The 22875-nt window shown below is 39.6% G+C and overlaps 1 protein-coding gene across 4 annotated transcripts in view; it reads left to right on the top strand.

Annotated features, from left to right (window-relative positions):
• CCSER1 (coiled-coil serine rich protein 1) overlaps positions 1–22875 on the top strand; it is a 915439-nt gene that overhangs the window by 362853 nt on the left and 529711 nt on the right. For all 4 annotated transcript variants that reach the window (XM_042468781.1, XM_042468782.1, XM_042468783.1 and 1 more), the window contains exon 6: positions 5505–5715. In XM_042468781.1, coding sequence (XP_042324715.1) covers positions 5505–5715 — 211 coding nt within the window. The remainder of the gene's footprint in view (positions 1–5504; positions 5716–22875) is intronic.

The following is a 22875-nucleotide window of genomic DNA, read 5'->3' as shown; positions in this document are numbered from 1 at the left end:
CACAGTGCTAAAAGTGATAAATGCCAAATAACCTGTACCTGACCCCTTGATATGCAGTTTAATCCACTGTGCATGTCTGTTGTACGCACGTCAAAGTATTAAAATGTTGTTGTTGTTTTTTTTTCCAAAAAGGAAGCTTGAAAAGTGATGAAAGCTGGTTCACAGGAGAGTTGGGTTTAGTTATTTGCACTTAGTTTGACTAAGGGACATGCATTTCATTCTCAGTAGAATGCGATCAGCTATAACTGAATTTTTATTGGTTCCTGGGTCAGCAAATAAATTGCTTTCAATTTGATTTAGCTTTATGAAAATCCAAAGAGTTGCAGGGTGAACATGTAAAGAAGATTTCATAGTAAAGGAAAAGCTTGTTAATGGTTTAAAAGTCACTTTAAAAAAACAACAACTCACATGCTTGATCCATTTTGTGAGTACGGTTCCACCTGGATTTTGTTCTGCAGAAATGACCCGAATCCATTTGAAATCCTTTAGAGAGGGAATTTTTTACCACCAAAGCTGTTAGCTGAACTTCTTTCTTTAAGATTAAAGTCTAATGCTCACTATGGCCCTTTGACCTGCATGTAGAGCTTTCCTGAACTGGGCTATTTTGTTACCCTGTTCCATGCTAAGCTGGTGTCAAGACATGAAGGCACTAGCAGAGTGCTTTCCAGGCTAATTCTACTGTGACAATGTTGCAAGTCCTGTTGATAAGAACTAAGAAGATTAAGGTATGTGATCTTTGAATCTTCGTGACAGTGAAGTTTAAATTGTCACGAGTTGCCAAACATCTTGGATATGAGGACAGGCAACAAGAAACTGAAAAGCTAAGAAAAAAGTAGTTCTTTTATTTATGTGGACCCTACCCACCCCCATACACACACGTTTGTCAAAGCAGCAGCAGAGTGATTAGATTCTCAGGGTCATTGTTGAAACAGTAAAGTCACTACTGTGTAACGTGTCACTTCATCATGCTTTAGCAGCATTTTTCAACATCCTCTGTGTCACCTGAATTTATTCTCTCTCTCATCATCCAGCCATTCATTTTCCCTTAGGAAAAAAAAGCCAGTCCTTGTGACAACCATCTGTTTGCCATGTTGAGCCTGTCAAAATTATCATGTAGAATAAGCATTCCATTATGATGGATGAGAATCTGTGAATCAGGGTGAAAATATTACGTTAGCAAATGTGTGACTTTTCCCCCTTCATCTGCATCATGTCCAATCTCTTTCTTGGCCTATAGACCCAGCTGACTTCACTAAGAGTTGGGGCTGATGGCAAACCCCATCTGTCCCTCCATAATAACAATAGTAGGCCACTATTACTCAGTAATGGGAGGAGGGGAGAAACAAAAATAAGCAGTCATAAATGACTGATAGTAGCTGGGTTGGTTTATATTTGTTTTGGCTAGTCAGGAGTCAAAAGGGTTGCATACTCCCCAACATTTCACAGACAAAAACTGGCACATGTGTGACCAAGCAACTTCAAAGTGTGGTCAAAGTAGGCTACTCAGAAGAGCAAACTCCTGCCTTTCTTCTTTGAAGGAAGGAGTGGACAACTGTTGGAGGCTAAGGGGCTGCATTAACCCTACAAGAAACCTTAGAAGGCTGCACCTTTCCACTGTATCTACTCCTCCATCAAAATACCCCACAAACATACTCTAGTACAGAGATTCCCAAACTCCAGCCTTCCAGGAGTTTTGGACTTCAGCTCCCTGAATCCCAGGCCAAGATTACTAAGGCTTCTTGATGCTGAAGTCCAAATCAACAGGGGGACCTGAGTCTGAGAATCATTGCTCTAGGGGATATGAAGACATTTTCATTAAGTTTTATCACCAGTTTAAGTCTAGCTAACACCATTTTTTAAAAGAACTGGAAACAAGCAAAAGTCATTTCCTGTTCACTTTCTTTTCTTTTCTTTTCTTTTTTAAAGGCCTCTCCTGGCTTAAAGTGACCTAGGAGGTGGGAACAAAATGTAATAGAAATGCCCCTGATGCCCCCAAATGGACATTTATGGCATATTGGAGCATTCTTTTCCTTTTCACCCCTAAATGCAACTATTCTTTTTGATCCTCTGGAGGTGGAAAGGTGACCTCCAAATTGTAGGAATATTTGGTATTTATATCAAACAGAGTGCAATAAAGCCAGTGCAATTTGACCTTGCAGTAGAAACAGGAGAAAGTACTCAGGATACTCTTGCAAGGCAATAAAGAAAATCTCACATTTATTGTTTCACATAATCCATTTTGGGACAGGAAAGGAGACAGGTCAAAGAAGATTGCCTACACTTCAGTACAAGAGTCCCCCAAAAGCTGGCTTTCATGTATAAGTCATTATGAGGCTAGATCCTCATGGATGCTCCCTACCCAGAAAAGGGAGAGAAAGGACTAACATCTTGGGAGAAGAGGGAGCAGAGTGACCTCTACAGGCAAGTAAGAAGGAAAAAGGCTTGAGCAGATAGATGGAAGAGCCAGTGTGGAGTAGTGGTTTGAATGTTGGAGTATGACTATGGAGACCAGGATATAGAGAGATCTTGTAGCACCTTTGAGACTAACTGAAAGAAATAAGTCAGCAGCATAAGCTTTCCTAGACTTCAGTCTACTTCCTCAGATGCATTGAGTGGAGTGTAAACCAGGACAGACACATATATATGCCATTGGTTTGTGAGAATACCTATTCAAATTCAAAATCCTTTGTGTATGTAAATGAAGTGTCAAGTCCAGTTTTAACTATGGCCGTTAGTGCACAAAGGCATTGGGAACTAGCCTTTGAGTATGGAAATGAAGTGGCAAGACCAGTTTGGCTTTGGAAACTAGCCTGTAGGTTGGGAAAATAGATGAATGTAAGATGCCCAGAGATAATGGCTTCCTGGCTCAATACACACATTTCAACACTATCTGACCCCATTCTCGTGCGGGCATATTTGAATTGACATTCTCACATACCAGTAGCATATGTATGTATGTCCCTGTTGCATGTGTTATTTTGGGGGGTCCTTTTCAAACTACATAATTATAATGCTGTGATTCCACTTTAGCTACCATGGCAACATGATATGGAATCCTGGGAATTGCAGTGTAGGGAGTGGTATTTAGATTTCTCAGACAGAGAGCTTCAGCAACTACAAATCCCAAGATTTCACCATCTACAGTTATGGCAGGTAAAGTGGAGCTATAGTGCTATAATGGAATGGTGTGAAAGGTCCCTTAATTTGGAAAGAATAAAATTTTCTTTTCAGTAATAGAATTTCCTGAACCAAGAGGTTAGTGTGAATAGGAAAGAGAAACTGGGCCATTTTAAAAGCCGCTGGAAAAGTGACATGGCAGAATATTAACACAAGACAGTCTTGGTCAAATTGGGACAGTTGAAGGCTATAAACCTTGAGTTACATCGGTAAAAGTCAGGCTTTTAAAAACCCAGTCCATTTAATTTATCATCTTAATGATAGACAAATGTTCTAGTATGTTTGAGTGACAAATTTCAGATTCTTTTGGCTACTTTCATGATCAATGAGTTCATTTAAAACAAAAAAGAAGAAGTTGTTTTTGGAAAAAGAACTCCAAAACACGATTATAAATGTTTGTCTGTTCTTTTGTATATCTGCTGTTCAGTTGTATATCAAGGATCTTTTCAGTGTGCTTTTCAATTTAACTTTTTTCCCAAGAGCAACCTACATTTTAAATATGTCTGCATGCATACACAAGTTTTCATTTCTTTAAAGATCTATCCATCCATGAAGTGCCCATTCTAATTTTCAAGGCAACAGTGGGAAATGAGAAAGTTTTTTCTACTATTTTTACATATTTTTCATATAGAAAACTCAATTACATAAAACACACATTGAAATATGTCTATCTTTCTAGCTGCAGCATGAGGATTAAATATCAGGTGGCCAGTGCTCAGAACTAATCGAGCATAGATAGAGTTGGAAGAGGCCCAAGGGCCAGTGATAATTGACTTTCTTGGATCCAAAATTTTGTTGGTGCTCCTAGCATTATTCTAATAGTCTGGATTCTTCTGGCATCTTCCCCTTGTTATTGGTATTTGTGAAGTTCCCTCCTTGAACTTGATAAAGGGTGTGGTAGGACTTGAAGGTAGCTTGGGTTCATCTTCCTAGGTCTTGTTTTCAGCCACCCTTCATCTTTTTGTGTATTTCCACATGGCACTGTTTTCTGGGTGTGACTTCATTTTTTATGAACTCTGGGTGCAACCTCTCTGCAATATATTGCCACTGATATAAGCACCTGTCCCAAAGTAAAGAACTAGATTGAGAGCTAATTATGCATTCCTTTTATTTAGTGGTCTTGAAGATCAGTGGTCTTCAAACAGTGATTTACAGGAATACCCCTCCCCACAAGGATACAATTGCATATTTATTGGGAAGAACAGGACAATGCAGACAGAATGTGAGTGAGATTAGAATGTGGCAGGGGCAGGAGAGAAAAGATATACAGAAAAGAAAAGACAAAAAAAAGATGTTTCGTTCTTTCATTTTCTCTAGATGTGAATATTGAAATGCTCCCCTCCCATTAGCTGATCTGAACTCTGTAGCTTGTTTCATCTTTCTTGCATGTTAAAAAAAAAAAACCCCAAAACTACTTTTAGTCTCTTTTTGTGCACTGGTTTCCTTTATTTTACTTCTTTCTAGTCAGAACTCATTACTTCCAGGTATTTTTCTATGAATCAGTTCTTCACACTTCTAAAAGAGTACCCAGAGAAACAAGTGTTTTCTAGTTCTTCCTTACTAGCTGGCTCATAGATCCTCAGAGATTATGATTTGGAACTTTATGGGGTTATACCTGTGTCACTCAACTCTTCCAGTGAACTATAACAATGCAGATTGGGACATCCTGGGTGTCCTGTTGCACAACGGGAGTTCCCATCCTCTAATAAGTCCCATAGCATCTGGGTGCCCATAACGCAACCTATTCCATAGCACTTGGGCACCCACTGCACAATGGGATCTATGGCTCAACAGCCATTCTGTTGGCTATGTTTGCCCAGTGATTCCACAAATGTACTTAATGTAACAATTCACCTTTGCATGATTGTCAGTTTATGGTGGCGTAAATACCTAATACTGGTCATAATAAAGATTGTAACAGGATGCCAGCCTGAGATGCTAATATAATATCTCCCTTCATTATGTTTTCCTGAAAAACACTCACTACTTGTTCCTCATGCATCCTGTTTTAAATGTTAGTGTGGAAGCAGGATTTTCCCTTTGTTACTCTTCTGCTATATCTTCTAGGGAACATTTGTAAGGTGCTGAAGAGATGATAGAGATGGTGGTGTTGGTGATAATGATGGAAGATGCTGGTGATGCAGGTTGTGCTTCTGAGGGATCCCAGTTCTGAAAACAGTGAAGTCTACTGATTCAGATCACAGCCCCCATATTGTATTGTCATATGCAGTATCAGCAAATATAGTCTCTGCTTCAACCATGCTTTGTCTTTGAAGGTTCCTCTTCAAAACTTTTGTGTTGACCAATACTGTGTTCTATCTTGACAGAAATCTTTCTCTGAAATTGTCGAAGGAGGTGGATCGAGGAGAAACAAGATGCCCTCGTGTCAGTCAACTTGCCAGCAGCCCATCTGTAGAATGGCCTTTTACAGCCATGGAAGAAGGTGGAGGGATGGAATCCTTGCCTTTCCGGCTGATGATGCAAGACTGCACAGCTGTTAAAACACTGCTATTGAAAATGAAGAGGGTTCTTCAAGAGGTAAGGGCTGAAATGGAAAGTTTGCTGTTCTAACATTTCACTTCTGATTTATTTACAAACCTAGGCCTAAAGTCCAGGATCCAGTGATCTTGTTATATTATGCTCTTGTTATGTGCTAGGGCTTTCTGTTCCCTGCTCTCCTTTCCTCCAGCTCTACCATGAAGGCAAGGTCCAAAGCATTTGTTTTTTTGATTGGCCATAACTAGTAGTAAGTTTTAACAGTGCCTTATCCAAAGTGTAAAACTGTGGTAAGTTTTAACAGTGCCTTATCCATAGCAGTGATCATGAGTGGACTGTGGTTAGTTGAAAGCTCTAGATTGCAGTTTCTTCAAAACCTTGACAGACTGAAGGAGAAGATGTACGAGTCTACAGACCTGAGGCTTATTCATGTAGCACTAAACTCTATGGTTGAATATTTCATCCAAACACATTTGGTAGGAAATCTGTTTCTACTCTGATACCAGTTCCACAAATCTTGGCCATTTCTTGGTGATGCATTCAATATGTAATTAACATATATTGATAATGCTTATTTTTTAATGTTTGTGAAGATGCCCCAGATGATATTAAATAGTGTCTCAAAATTAAAATGGAAAAAAATCAGTGGCTACCATATGAGTATGTGCATATGTGGTGAGAGAGAAAGAGAGGGATGGCTGAGACTGATCATTTGAGTTATATCAAAACTCACCATCAGAGTTGCACAGTTGTATCAGAACTGTGGTAGAAGAGCAGTTTCAGGACGATGAGGCCAGCAGTAGTAGGATGATACTGGGAAAACACTGTAGAAGGGTACCAACATCTTGGTTCTTCAATACTTCACTTTTTGGCAATCTCTGAATATCCATTATCAAATGTATATTCACAGATATAAGGTCTACAAATTTAGGTAAGTGAAAAGCAAGACTTTTTGGAACCTAGACTGATCAGGACTTTAAAGCCTAACATGGCTTGGGTCCAACCTATCTTTGGAATTATCTCCTTCCATATAATCCACCCCATGCACTCAGGTACTCTGGGAAGAATTTATTACAGTCTATAAAGACCCAGAAGACCCTTTCTTCAACTGCTCCCAGATTATGGAATGGCCTGCCGGAGGAGATCCACCATATTACCTGCTTGGACAGCTTTAAAAAGGCTGTCAAGACGGATCTCTTCCAACAGGCCTTTCCTGAATAGTAAACCTGGCCATCAATTGGATTGACCATCTCACTGAGTACTCTTTAGCCCTGTTCACCTGTCTCTGACGATTTTAATGGAATATTTTAACAGTTAACGCTGTTTAACTTATATTTTAGGGGAGGGGAGGGAATAACTGGGATATTGTTGTTGTATTGTATGGACTTTTTATTGTAAGCCACCTCAGTTGTCTTCTGACAGAGAGGCGGGGTAAATTTTTTAATTATTATTATTATTATTATCACATGGTTCAAGCAAGATCAATAGTGTTTGATATGATTAGTTTTGACTTTTTTGTGTAGAGAGCTTGAAGGGGTTGGCACTCAGTGAATCCCCCCGTCAACCCAGCAAATACTTCAGATTACTAGCAAATTAAAAGGCAGTTATACATGTATTAGATTGTAAATCTCTCCAGGTTTCTTTAGCTAACCTGGTTTGTAAATAAGTAAAGTGTTGCTGATTTATTCCGTGAGACTGCTCTTGAATGCAAATCTTTTTTTAAAAATTAAATCATTCATGCTAGAAGTTGGTAATCCTATCGTTTCATGCCACCTTAACATGAATTAGTTTTGAACATTCATATTATTATTACTGGTATTCATACGGAGCATCAGAGTGAACTAAAATGCTTGCTCAACAATACAAAAGTTTAGTTTTGTAAACTATCTTAGCAGTCTGTTCATTTCATTTCTTCTCTTTTTTCATGTATGTTTTTCTTCCATTTCAAATCAGACAGTTTGCTGACATTTAAGTCGGTATCTTGGCATTTCTTTTCAAAGAGTTATGAATGATGGCTGTAGGTATTTCAAGAGGAAGGATTAATGTTTTTGTTAATATAGGCTTTAGTGATAGCAGTTAAAAGATAGAGAAACAAAAATCAAACCCTAGTAATGGAAATTTTCATTTCACTGAGTCAAAATTCTGAAACCCAATGGGGAAATTTAGGCAAGCCACACTCTCTCAGCCTCAGAGGAAAGCAAAGGCAAATGCCATCTGAACAAATCAGACTCATGATCGGTTCACCTTACATCACCATAAGTCAGGAATGACTTGACGGCACAAAACAACAAAGAATTCTTATATACTATGCTAGAGATGGCCTGTCTTCTGTGCGAGTGTCTTCTTTCACTTAGATTTCCAGTTTGGCTTGAGGAAAAGGCAAGGAAGTGAGCCACGGTACAGGTAAATAAAAGCATGAACTGTTACTCTTGTAATAATGGAAGCATGAACCATCCATTGAAGCTGAATTGATGACAGATAAGAAAAAGAACTTTTTCATGCTGCTTATGCTTGAACTGTAGTTAGCTAAACATGGACTGAAGTCTACCAAACTGGACAGATTCAGAAAAGGAGTTGAAAAATTTATGGAATACAGAGCTTTCAATTGCTACTTCTCGTGATGGATGTTTGTTTTGCACAGGATCAGAGGCAATGTGCCTCTGTCTATCCATTTTTTGAGAACACAAGACAAAGGGATGCTATTGTATCCTTGTTTTCCTTATGAGCTGTCAAGGGTTAAAGTTACCACACTGGAAATGCTTAGATGTGTGTGTGTGTGTGTGTGTGTGACCATGAGCATCTAGCACTGAGAAGGACAAGGCTGATCAAGCACAGCTGATGCTCATAGGTTCAAGGACACTTTGGTGCCTGAGTGCACCTATGCCTGGATGATGAAACATCTGTCTGTATTGCACAATGGGACAGGAAGTAACTGAGTTTGGGAGACCACATGGTCTGAAGGCTATATAAACTCAGGGGCTTCCAGTGATTGCTTGTGGCTCTGAGTAGGCGTTGGTATTCGTTTGATCTGTATTATAGTGTTGGTGATTTGGATAGCATTCTGTAAATAAATATAGCACTTCAGGAGACTTGGCTTGTCTGGTCGTTTATCAGCAGCAGCCGGAGTCAGCGTTTGCTGGAGAGTTCCTGAAGTCCCTACATTCTTCAGTTCCGGGAAGACATCCAGTTGCTGTTATCTCTACTGAGGGCTGTGAACCACGTTTCTGAATTTGCCAGTTATACTCTGCTATATGCCAGCATTGGTTATATGGCTCAGATGAGTTGCTGACATGAGCTTCCTATAAGCAACTGTGTGGTATGATGTAAACAGAATTATGAAGTACTTTTGGTTAGGGTCCTATAAATAACCTATCAGTCTCTCCTAGTTACATGCTTAACTGAATAGATCAGATTTTTTCAAAAAGGTAATCTAGTTAGTATTCCATCAACATTCTCTAAATTGCCCATTATTTGTTTAAAAGTGTTGGCCATTAAAATAAATTACACCAAGCCAATTTTCTAGTTGTGAGCTTCTTTGTATATCCTAAGGCTGGTCTTTCCAAATCCACCTGAACCTCTTTTGGTAATAGAGCTGACAACACTGTTATTTTATTTGTCCTGATCAGTTCACATAAACCAGAGATGCCTTTCAAATAATCTACAACCATTGAAATAAGTTTTAGACTTTTAGGAAATAATGGAACCAGACTCTGTCCTTTCCATAGACTTAGAGTAATTTTGAACTAAATGATCTGGACTTTAATGACAGTAGAGATAAAAGTGTTCCTGATAATGAGGAAGACAAAGTTTAATAATTTTAATGATAACAAGGCTCCTAATGAGTCCTCCAACTATGTTAATAAAAAGCAATAGAAAATAGAAGGGGGATAAGAAGGAGGGCACTACAGACAGAGGAGTTCCCAACCCATGTTATGCAGTAATTGAATCTCCTAACAGCTTAATTGGATTGAAGGAATTAAAATGTCAAATTGTCAAACATAATTTTCTAATATGTAAAGCAACACTAACTGTGTGCTGAGGAATGTTAAAGAAACTCTGTCCCACTTTTGGACTCCATCCATATAGTTCAAAAAGCTTGCCTCGTGTGTTAATATGTTTCACTTGTTCATTCCTTTTTGCTTTGTCCAGGGAAGACTTACATCAGTTGAATGGACTTACTTGATAAACCAGTAACAAAAGGAACAAGGGAAAGGCCTATCTCTCTTTCTCACTCTCTCAGTCTTGTGCAAACAAAATAGTGTCAAATTCAAAATAAACAATTCTGAGTTTAAATATCTTTTTAAAAAGACAACTATAGTCAAAGGCAGAACAAAGAAGGACAAGGAAATCAGAGTCAGGATCATGGCTGTAATATGTAGTGTGTGGGAATTAAAGCATAGTTGGAGAATAACCAATCCTGGGTCTAAATCAGTTCAGTGACAACAGAGTTTCTTCTGCCCTTATTTCTTATCAGTGGCTGGAAATGAGGAATTAAATAAAGTGTAGGATAGTTTTGTTTGGAACACCTCACTGTGGAGGTCTCATTTGCATACATGGACCTCTTGTTTGCAGATTTGGTGAAATTTTGCATTGCTCAGGGACTCAGGTTTGTAGATTGGCAAGGCTTTGTATATCTGAATGCAGTTGCACTGCAGTAAAAAACAATGAGAATTACATCAATATCGAATCAGAAGGAGAAATGGCCTCACCACAGTATTTATTGGAAAGAGAAGCTCAGATATATTGACCATACCAGTTAATATTACTGGGTAAAAATTGGACACAATGCTTTCTTCAATACAACTAACAAAGTTTTGGCATGCTGTAAGTATTAGATTCTTTGCTCAGAAAGCTGGACTACTGGATGCTTTTTTTTTCTATATGTTAATTTTCATAGTGAGTGTAAAAATGGGGATGATGGGAGGTTGAGGCTCATGTAGGATTTAACCAATTATATGGGTCTCCTGCCATGTGGGTGTATGACACATATTAGCTTTTTCAGGGTTACTTAAACCATGTTTCACCAAGTTTCTGTTCATACTGGACAATAAGGCTGTTCTGTACAAAGGATCTACCTCCAAATGAACAGGAATACTCATGGTTTAGTTTGGTTTTGTTCAGAATGTACCCAGTTTGCACAATTCAGATGTTAAAATAAGTAAAACTGACATATTTTCCCATCCTTATTGGTGTCTAGTTTCTAATGCCACTTATACAGTCTATGTTCACCAGCATGAGTTACAAAATAACAAATGTGAACTGAGGTTAAACATTTAACTCTGTTTAATTTACAGTTGGAAAGCTTTTCTTTAGCCTTCTCTTCCCCTGCCTGAATTTGTCCTCCATTCCTGGCAGATCACTAAGTGAAGTGCTCTCCTTCAGCATCCGTGTTTCAAAGGCAAGATCCCTCCCTCCTCTCTCCCCGCTCACAGTGCTTCTTGTTTGAAATCTGTAGGAAGATAACCTACCTGGAAACAAAGATAGGCTCTAGCATCACTGGCAGTACTTTAGCAGACTCCAAAACACCACAAAGCAACTTGCCAGTGATACACTTAGATGACTACTAGTTCCCTTATCTCTTCTGAGCAGGACAGAAAGAGCTAAAATAAATATCTAACCATGAATCACTTTTATGGTAGGGTTTTTTTCTCCTCATCCTCAAGATCAATTTTGCTTTTTTTGCTTTGTAACTATTATTATTATTATTAACCTTTATTTATGAAGCGCTGTAAATTTACACAGCGCTGTACATGCAATCTTTTTAGTTAGACGGTTCCCTGCCCTCAGGCTTACAATCTAAAAAGACATGATACAGAAGGAGAAGGGAGTGGTGACGAGAAAGGGTAAGAGGTCCAGCAGTTCCTCTCAACCTCCGAGGCCTGGACCAAGGCAGATGGACTGGAGGGAGGGCAAGGCTTCATAATGGATGGTTAATCATTATCCAGGGAAAATACATAATCACAAGTAGGATAATACATATACAGTACATAGGAATACAGGAAATGGATCGATAAACAGCCAACAACAGAACATCAGATAGTAAGCGACAATTATGCGATGCCTGGGAAGGCTTCTCTGAATAGGATGGTTTTCAGCTCCGTTTTGAAGCTGGTTAAAGAAGTGATGGCTCTTGCTTGTGGAGGAAGAAGGTTCCAGGAGTGAGGGGCAGCAAGTGAAAAGGGGCGAATCCGGGATGGGGCAGAGGAAATCCTGGGCTGAGACAGGAACCCTTGACTACCAGAACGGAGGGCCCTGGTGGGAAGGTGAAGAGAAAGAAGGTCTAATAAGTAAGGAGGGGCCAGTCCATGGAGGGCTTTGAATGTCGACAGCAGGAGCTTATACTGAATGCGGAAAGGGAGAGGGAGCCAGTGAAGGGATGCCAACACAGGAGAGATGTGGTCAGAGCGGTGGGTGGAAGTGATAATGCGTGCAGCTGAATGCTGGACAGAGATTAAAGGACGGAGGTGAGAAAGAGGAAGCCCAGCCAGGTAACAGCACTATTATTTTGTCTTTTGAAGATGGGGAATAAACAGCTATGTTTAAATATATACATCTTGGTCCACAGATGATAAATTATATGTTACCTTTTCTGCCCAAATCTCTTCAACCAGATTTATTGTTGTCTCGCTGTATTTTATTTACATATCAATGATCGATGCTGATAGTTTTGTATCCAGGGACAAAAAATTACTCAGAATAATCTTGTGTACATGAGACATAATAATTAATGCTCTGAATTGCATTGAAATAGTTAAATTTCCTCAGTGGTCATATTTTGGGATTTTTCAAAGTGTTTCATACACACACCTGCATAACACTGGTGGTAACATAATTATATGATGATGGTGATGATGATGATGTTGCTTTTGTTCTCCCATTACATTTCCAACAATTACACTTCAGAGGCATGAACTGGAAAAGCTGAACATCAAACAGCAAAATGTAATCAACAAAATGTAATCAACAAACTCAATTTGTACTGTACCACCAGTGATAAATGAAGACATGAGAACAGCCATACTGAGGTTGACTCTGCAGGGATATGTGTTATCTATTTTAAGCAAAGTGCAACAGGGCTAGTGCCATATAAGCTTGTATTAAAGACAAGTGTAATTACTCAAGATATTCTTGTGAGGTTAAAAAAAGAGAAAATTTACATTCATTGTCTCAGAAATGCATCTTAGGATAGGAAAAGAGATAGACAAAAGAAATCGATCTATATTTGCTTACAAGAGCCCACAAAAGTTGTTTCTGATACGTGAGTGTAAGTTGGTAGCTATTTTATTGGTTGGAGCCCCATGGATGTCCCTACCCAGATGAAACAAAAGAGTTTATCAGACAAGGGAAATTGGAAGTATAATCTAATGGCAATCTGAATGCAAAACAAAACAAACAAACAAGCTTCATTTATATACTGCTTCATACCAACTAAGCAGTGTCTAAGCGGTTTACAACTGTAAACTAATTTGCCCCCAACAATCTAGGAACTCATCTAGGAGCCTGAGTCAAGCTTGAGCCCTTTTTCTGGTCTTGAACTCGCAACCTTGTAGTTTTGAGTGAGTAGCTGCAGTATCGGCATTTCACCACTGCGCCACCAAGGCTCCTTGCAATCATGGGGTTTAACGTTATTGTGTGATAGACTACCAAATTCAGGCAATGGGAAGTCAGTCCGAATGCAATCATGGGGTTTCACATTATTGTGTGAGGGGTGATCACACACAATTTTGGGCAATGGCAACCTATTTTCAGCCAATGGGAAGTCTGTTTGAATGCAATTCAAATTCATGTAAATTTGCTGAACTAGTGAATTCACGTGAATGCGTTCTGGCCCCACTTTCTTTTCATTCAAAATTAAGAGAAATTCCTCCCGTGTGATAACATCCAAAGAGACCAAGAATCTCTTGAAAAAGGGGAAAATGACCTCGACAGGTAAGAAGGAGGCAAAAGGCTTGAGTACCTCAACCAAAGAAAAGGGCAGGTAGGTGAAATAAAGGACAGGCGTTATTTAGACCCCCCTCTTACTAATCACTTTATACAAGCATTGATGTCTCTGCTTACAACAGACTCAAGGCCACTCTAGCACAGTGTCAACCAGTTGCCAATGGAAAACCCATGAGGACATGAATTCAGCTCATATTCCCCAGGAACCAATATATAAATACTCCATAATTATACACTATAGAAATACTCTATATTCATGAGTATACTCTATATCCACTGTCCATGAAATTGTCTAATCCCTTTTTAAAAATATCCAGATTGATGTACAATGCTACACTTGGTGGTAAGATTTGGATGATTCAATCATATGCTATATATAAAAATATTACTGATTATTCAGGGTAACTGGGGGAAACAAAATCATAGAATAGAATCATAGAATCGTAGAGTTGGAAGAGACCACAAGGGCCATCCAGTCCAACCCCCTGCCATGCAGGAAATCCAAATCAAAGCATCCCCAACAGATGGCCATCCAGCCTCTGTTTAAAGACCTCCAAGGAAGGAGACTCCACTACACTCCAAGGGAGTGTGTTCCACTGTCGAACAGCCCTTACTGTCGGGAGGTTCCTCCTAATGTTCAGGTGGAATCTCTTTTCCTGCAGCTTGCATCCATTGTTCCAGGTCCTGTTCTCTGGAGCAGCAGAAAACAAGCTTGCTCCCTCCTCAATATGACATCCCTTCAAATATTTAAACAGGGCTATCATATCACCTCTAAACCTTCTTTTCTCCAGGCTAAACATCCCCAGCTCCCTAAGTCGTTCCTCATAGCACATGGTTTCCAGACCCTTCACCATTTTAGTCGCCTTCCTTTGGACACACTCGTTTCTCAATGTCCTTTTTGAATTGTGGTGCCCAGAACTGGACACAATATTCCAGGTGGGGCCTGACCAAAGCAGAATATAGTGGCACTATTACTTCTCTTGATTTAGACACTATACAATCTAAAATTGCATTGGCCTTTTTAGCTGCCGCATCGCACTGTTGACTCATGTTCAACTTATGGTCTACTTGGAGTCCTAGATCCCTTTCACACATAGTTTCATTCAGCCAGGTGTCTCCCATCCTATATCAATGCATTTCATTTTTCCACCTGAAGTGCAGTACCTTACATTTCTTCCTGTTGAAGTTCATTTTGTTAGCTTTGGCCCAGCTTTCTAGTGTATTCAGGTCATTTTGAATTTTGATCCTGTCCTCTGGAGTATTTGCTATTCCTCCTAATTTGGTATCATCTGCAAATTTGATGAATATGCCCTTGATTCTGTCATCCAAGTCATTGATAAAGATGTTGAATAACACTGGCCCCAAGACAGAGCCCTGTGGGACCCCACTGCTCTCCAGGATGAAAAGGAGCCATTGTTGAGCATTGTTGTACTTTCCCTAGATTCTTTCACCTTTTGGCATGAAAAAAAGCATACAATTTAGTTTTGGTCCTTACACTTGATTTGATGGGTGATTATTATTTTAAGATAGCAGGAAGCTGGCTGTGGTTGACCTTTTGGGGCAGCTACCAAGGCCTACACAGCAGGCCTAGATGTTGTGGCAGTGGTTAGTTTCCATGTCAATAGTATAGCAAATTTGTTTTTAGTTTTAGCCCAGACTTCAACAAATCTATCCCAGATTCCCTACCTATTTGAGGATAGTTTTCAGCTTCTTGAATGGCTTTTTTAAAATTCAGACAAAACTCAGAGCAAATTCACTAATCTGGGTTCTATTGGTTCTCACTGTCCACATGTATGTCTTCTTTGTTTTCACTACACTCTCTGTTTGCGTATACATAGGAGAAGATTCAGTATCTTGGATGACTTCTTTTGGATATTTCCCATGTCAATAAATCCATCTGAAATGGGAGCCACTTCTTGCTATTATCCATGTGTTTCTCTTCCTTGCTTTCACTTTACATAATATAAAGCAACACCTCCCCCCAAAAATAAAACCAGGCTTGCATGATTTTTTTTTAAACTGCCTGCATAAGAATGTTTTTACCTGCTGGTGAAAGGCCAGCAGGGAAGGGGCCAATCTAGTTTCCCACACAAGGGAATTCCATAGGATGGGTGCAGCCACCGAGAAGGCTCTCTGTGTCCTCATCAAGCGAGCCTATGATGGTGATGGGGCTAAGAGAATGCCTTCTTCTGAGGATCTTAGGGCTCTAGCTGGCTTGTATGGGAAGACATAGTTTCTCAAATAGTCTGGACCTAAACTGTGAAGGGCTTTATAGGTCATGAATTTGAATTGTGCTCAGAAATGAACTGGTAGCCAGTGAAGCTATTTCAATACAGGAGTTATATGCGCCCTATAACTGGTTCTGGTCAGCAATCTGGCTGTTTCCAAAGGCAGCCCCACGTAGAATGTGTTAAAGTAGTTCAATGGTATGTAATCAAGGCATTTGTCATTGTAGCCAGATCTGATGTCTCTAAGAATGGGCTCAGCTAGTGCACTTGTTTTAACTGTGCAAATGCACTCCTGGCTACTGCTGAGACGTGGGCATCCAGGCTCATAGGGGAGTCCAGGAGGACATGCAGGCTTCGAGACTGAGATTTCAGGTGAAGTGTAACCCCGTCCAGCACAAGCAAAGTCCCAATTCCCTGATCTGCCTAGCGACTGACCAGGAGTGCCTCTGTCTTGTCTGGATTAAGCTTCAATTTGTTTGCCCTCATCTGTCAGATGGAAAGGAGAGATAGAGCTGGATGTCATCTGCATACTGATGACACCCCACCCCAAAGCTCTGGAAGACATATCCTAGCAGTTTCATATAGATGTTAAATAACATGGGGAAAACACAGAACCCTGTGGGACTCTACAGGCCAGTGGCCAAGGAATTGAACAGGAGTCTCCAACACCACCTTCTTGCTCTGCCTCTCCAAGAAAGACTGGAACCACGCATAACAGTGCCCCCAAGTACCATCCCAGACAAGTGGCTCAGAAGGATATCATGGTTGATGGTATCAAAATCTGCTGAGAGATCTAGCAGGGCCCACAGACACACACTCCCCCTGTCCAGTTCCCTGCATAGGTCACCCACCAAGGTGACCAAAGCTGTCTCTGTGCCATAGCCAGGTCTGAAGTCAGATTGAAATGGATCTAGATAGTCTGTTTCATCAAGAAACCCCTGGAGCTGGGAGGCCACCACTCTCTCCAGAACTTTGCCCAATAATGGAATGTTAGAGACTGGCCGATAGTTATCCAGAATGGTGTGATCCAGGAATGTCATCTTCAGCAATGACCTCAACACAGCCTCCTTTAGGTAGGATGGAAATTTGCCTTGCTGCTGTGAAGCATTCACTACTTGCTTTACCTACTCGGTTGTCATTTTCCAATGTAGACCAGTGTGGTGTTATGGTTTGAATACTAGACTAGGACTCCAAAAGATCAGGATTTCAGTCTCCACTCAGCCATAGCAGTCAACTGTCTCAAGCAGGTCATATTCTTTCAGCCTAAGATGAAGTCAGTGACAAACCTCTTCTGATTAAACCACATGTGTCCCTTGTGGGTGTTTTTGTGACCTTGAATTCCTTCCCCATCATGCCTTTTTTCTGTACCAAAAAGGATGAATTAACTTTCCTTGCATTGCTCTTTCCCATTTAAAATAGGCCTTAGCTGTTCTGTACTATACTGTAACATAGGTCAGAAAGAGGTGGGTCTGAAAGAGCGGTTCGCAGCCACTCCAGCCCCGATCATGTCCAGGCCACACCAACTGCATGCACCCAGCCCTGATCCAGGCCATCACCATGGTCCTGAATTGGACTTCTCGAAGGAGCAGGTCCTAGCAACACCTTCTTGGCCTGGTTCTCCCTGGATGGAGTGGTGTTGGGGTGGCTTCTGACCACATTCAAACTCCGTGTCATCTGAATGTTATGCCCCAAGTGCAGCCAGAATCCATGTCATTTGGACTGTTATTTTAAGTCAAAGTTTTTCCCCCCAAAATCAAAAGTCAGTTTCCAATTACTTCCAGGTTTTATCTGTTTTTCCTCAGGTCTTTGTGGTTCCAGGTTGTCCTGAGGGCAGAGGGCAGCACGCTGTACCCACTAAAGTTGCCCATCCCTGTCATAAATACATTAAATGCAGAGGTCTTTTGAAACCAATACTCATCTTGGCAGCTCTTCTTCAAAATGTTAGCTGCTAGTGGCTGTATCAACATGTTCTAAACAATTATACACTGGGGTGATAAGGAAACCCATTATAATGCAAATGTGCTGCCTTTTCTGTGACAAACTACTCTATGTTCTTGTAAGAAAATGATTTGCACATTATCTTCTATTAAATTAGCCTTTCTAATTTAAAACAAATATGATTACATTTCAGTTTGTGTTTCAAATAATTATTTCTGAAACCAGACACACTCCTTTCAAAAGTGCACTGCTTCAGAAGGTGGTGTTTCTTTATGACAAGTGTAAATGGAAAATAAATAATAATCACAGTCTAAAAGCACTCTAAAAGGGAGATAAAATTGGGTGCACTGGTAGGGTGAACAATCCACAGTGATGAGGAGACAAAGATTTCAGGGCCTTACCTCACGTAAATGTATCTTATCTGCAGCAAGAAAAAAATGTTGAGTGTGTTCAATAGACTGTGCAAAGACATTTAAAATTCCATAAAAAGACAAGAGCTTCAAAATGTGAGGAAAGAAAAATGGGGAGGAGTAATAACCACATGCACGTACACACACACTATATATATTGTTATTATAGCTTTTTAATACATTGAATGTACTTTGCTGACACCATATAGTGAATAAAAGTGAACATACCCTCCAACATTTTGGAGATAAAAACTAGAACATGTGTGGTGAAGATGGCAAAAGTTGTCAGTGAAGAAGAAGAGATGGGCTAAGAGAGGCTGAAGCAGTTTGCTTTTACCTGTGGCTACTGGGGAGGGGAAGATTCCATCCCTCCTCTTGCCCTTGCTGAGTTACTTTTGCACTTTAAACTCAATTTGCAGATACTGAAGTAAGCTGAGGACAGAGGTGGGGGAAATGGGAAGAAAAAAAGAGACTGGGACATTTTAAAAGCAGCTGAAGTAGTGGGATTCAGCTATTAAGAGAATTAATGGGATTCAGCTATTAAGAGAATTAACTGGGGCTGTTCTTTCAAAATCAGGATAGTTGGAAGATGTGACAAATGGGAATCCCTCTATTTACCAGAGCCTTCTCCCCAGATAAAAAAACGTCTAAATGTGGGAAGGGGTAGAATTACATTTTAATGAGGGTCAGCATCACATTTGATGAGATAGCAACTGTCCAATGACATGGGCAGTTGGGCAGAAACATGAAACTTCAAGATGGTTCTGAGCAGAGGTTTTTAAAGGAACCATCATGAGGGTCTCTGTCGCTAGCCCTTTAACCAGACTATGGAGCAAAACAGACTGGCATAAAAAGTTGGCTTCCAGATGGCTTGGGATGTGGTGTACAGACAGTGCATGCCCCCAAGGTGCCTGGAAACTGGCTTCAAGCTGCCAGGCTGCTCAGCTGTGAGTCCGCTTCCAAGCACTCCAACGGTGAGTCATTTACATGCTGCACACCACTGGAGCACTCTTAAAGCCACCCATGGTACTTTCAAGGGGTCTCATACAGCTCAGGAAGGAGAAAAGAGGAGAACCCAGAGAACCTTTACAGTGGGCATGCATTTTCAATTATTCCCCTGCTTCTCCATTTTAGAAGTGTATTTCTGGTGACTTTCTGCATAAATCTAAATCCGTAAAACCCTGAATCTACACATGAACCAAAGTCTAAATCCACACACAGGCATTTTGAAGCAATATGATTGGTATACCATTCATTTACTGTAGCTGGGAGGAGCAATTTGCTTTAGGCTCATACCTATAACAGAAGAACACTGATTCAATGTATTATCACCTTTCGACTGTTAGACTGGGACCTGGTAGAATCTGGTATCATCATCAACACCATCATTATTTATATTGCTTCTTTTTCTCTGAGATTGGATCTCAAAGTGGCTTAAAAATTGAAGTGATTACAGTAAAATGAAAAATATGCAAAAAGTCAATTTTAAAAGAGAATTAAATGATTGCCATGTTAAAACAATTTTTAAAAGGTTCTGTTTCCATATGATATGTGAAACTCATTTAATATCCAGGGTTCAGTCACTCCCCTGTGATCTACCTGAGCTTAAAGTGAGGACACCACTTTATGAAGCTATATATGCTTCCTTGAACTCATTTGAGGCAGAACAGTGTGAAGAAGGTAAATTATTAGCTTCCATGACTTGAAAGAAACGATTGATTTTGTGATAAAAGGGAAAGCAAACTCACACAAGAAATGTTCACAGTATTGGCTTAAGGCTAAATATAAAATTTGGTCAAAATCAGTCCATAAAAATGCATATTTGATTAAGAAATAATGCAAAAAATCAATGTTTGATTAGGAGGTACCCAAAGTAGTCCTTTAGATCTACAATTTTATTGATTTATTTACTTTGGTTCTATCAGATAGCACACCAGATTTGTATAGCATAACAGAAATATTTTGAATGAGAGTACTGATAAATATTTTAAAAAAACCTTTGCACGAGGCTGCATCTGCACTGCAAAAATAATCCAGTTTGACACCATTTTAGCAGCCATGGCTTAATACTATGGAATTCTGGGAATTGTAGTTTTGTGAGACATTTAGCCTTTTCAGTCAAAGCACTCTGGTGCCACAACAACAACATAAACAATTCCCAGAATTCTACAGCATTTAGACATGGCAGTTAAAGTGGTGTCAAACTGGACTATTTCTCCAGTGAGGATGCAGCCTCGCAGTAGGGATAATGCAAACTATTATAAATAAATGGGAAGTTTTATGTTTAAATTTAGTTTATTTTCAGTTGTGGTGCTTACAAAAACTACTGAACAATTTCCTAAAGAATTTCACTAGTTTGAAAGTTCCTGGAAAGTTTTTCTTTTATGGAAGCCTCCAGTTTATTTTAATTTTGTGAAATTTGTGAAATCAGTCTTATGTGGAGAAAATGCATGGGGTCTTTAAAAAAACCCATTTCATATATGTATAATTTCCAAGGGGTGGGATGAGCATTAATTACTATCTCTAATGGGAAAAGTTTGCCCTGAAAGACTAAGAGTTGAAGCTAATCACACTCCTTCACAAACTCCGTCATAAATTGACTCTCTGTTGGCATTTGCTGAAGTGGGTAATTCGTATAGACATTAACCTTGCAGCAGCATGTCAAGGGTTCCCTTTTCCTTAAAGTTAACATCCTCTTATATTCATTTAGCAGAAATGGGCCTTCTGCCTTAGGGTGGCTTTGCATGGTACATGCAAGCACCAGTGACTTTGAGTACAGTATCTTCTTTTCATACTTCTGATGAAATCTATGGAAAGAAAACTCACATGATGAGATTCAAGAATCTGACTTGTATCAATACTTGAGGTGTCTCAGAGCCAAACTAGTTAGGATAAATCCACGCTTAGATCTCTCACAGTTCTACCGCTGCTGCTGTTGTTTCTATTATTTTGTTTTGTTTTTCAAATTGATACAGAAATGTGAAGAGGTAGCTGCGCTCTCCATTTGGGGACAGGAGTCCAGGCTTCATTCACTATTTCCCTTGTTTAATTTTCCTTTCTCCCAAGCCAGTATTCTGCCCACAGGAAAAACATTTTGCTTACCCAGCTTGAGTGACTCATGGTCTGAATTGTTCTTTCTAAGGATGATCTTATCTCACACAATAGTGGTACTCAAAGTAATGTTCCTGAACTGGATTTCTTCTAGTAGTTATGAAGATGTGTGAATCTCAGGTTGCAAAGGGATTTCAAATAAGAATCAACATCTTATACAGGTTGAATCTCCCTCATCTAAAATGCTTAGGACCAGAAGTAGTTTGGATTTCAGATATTTTTGGATTTTGAAATACCTGTGTTTGCAGGTACAGGAATAAGGAGATATCCTCAGCAAAGAGTGAGACAGGGGAGAGGAAAAGGATGTAACACACTCTGTGTGTACTCGTGACTTCATTCTGTTTGAATTGCTATTTGAGCAGATTGTACTGTTGCCTTGGTTTCCCCTGTGGATCAGCATGCTTTTCTACATTGTTTCTTTTCATAGATACACCCTGGTGAACTGGAATTGTGAATGTAATGGTGCTAATCCAGCCAACCTAATTCCATTATTCGGTATGATTCCCAGTTGTTGTTGTTATTTTTGCTGCTGCTGCTACTCATTTGTGTCATTCCAGTTAATTTAAAAAACCCACATACGTAAACATGTCCCCTCAAAAGAGAGAGATTGCATGTATAATCAGTTATTTGTATCTGGATTGCATTCTGTAATTAATCAAATAACCGCTGGATTGCGGTGTTTGTCAGGCATGTCCAACTTGCTGTTTCCTCTATGAATCCATGATTGCCAGCTCCCTTGTACAATTTTGTCTTTGATTGCCTTCATTTAAGTGAACTGTGTACTAGCAGACACCTTAATGTGTGTGTTGTAATATAACAGATAGCCAGCAGGTGGTAGTCTTCATGCTTGAACAGTTGTTTAACTACTACAGCGTTTTCTCTCCTGGCTTGAAGACCTAATTGCAAATGACATTGTACAGAAAGCAAGCAACTGCATTTGTAGAGGATAACCACTTTCTCTGACAAAACACTTTAGTGTTTGTTCTTTAAATTTGCAACAGAAACACAGTTTATAGCCTTTAAAATGATGAGAGGTTTTTGTCACCTAAACACAAAGGTTGTTTAGTTTCCATGACACTAAAATAGCATTTGGGGAGCTGTCATCCTCTTATGAACATAATTACTATGACTTGTTATTTTAGCAAATGATATCCTTCTTGATATACCTGTAAGGCAGATTTTGGATAGGTAGACGAAAGGTTATTAACAAAGTATTGCTCTTTTGCAAATGGCTTGTTAGATTGCCAACATGCTGATGGATTATACTGATAGCCTCATCTTCCATGATTGTGTCCAATCCTCCTTTAAAGCTATCCAAATTGGCAGTCATAACAGCTGCCAGGAAAAGTGAACTGAACAGTTTTATCTTGATGCAGTGTGAAACGTTGTTTCCTGTTACCAGTTCCTATTGTGTTCAGGGAGATATCCATTGGTGCTATTATTATGCAAGAAGAAAAAAGGCATCACTTAATGGATTTCCTCCACATTTGTGCATATTTTTATACAAACTGATCATGCCTCCTCTTTAATGATGATAATGTTCTGTTATTACAGTTTCATATGCAAAAAACACA

This window comes from Sceloporus undulatus, chromosome 5 (assembly GCF_019175285.1).
Source record: "Sceloporus undulatus isolate JIND9_A2432 ecotype Alabama chromosome 5, SceUnd_v1.1, whole genome shotgun sequence".
Classification (NCBI taxonomy): domain Eukaryota; kingdom Metazoa; phylum Chordata; class Lepidosauria; order Squamata; family Phrynosomatidae; genus Sceloporus; species Sceloporus undulatus.
This window is presented reverse-complemented; position numbering and strand designations above follow the sequence as displayed.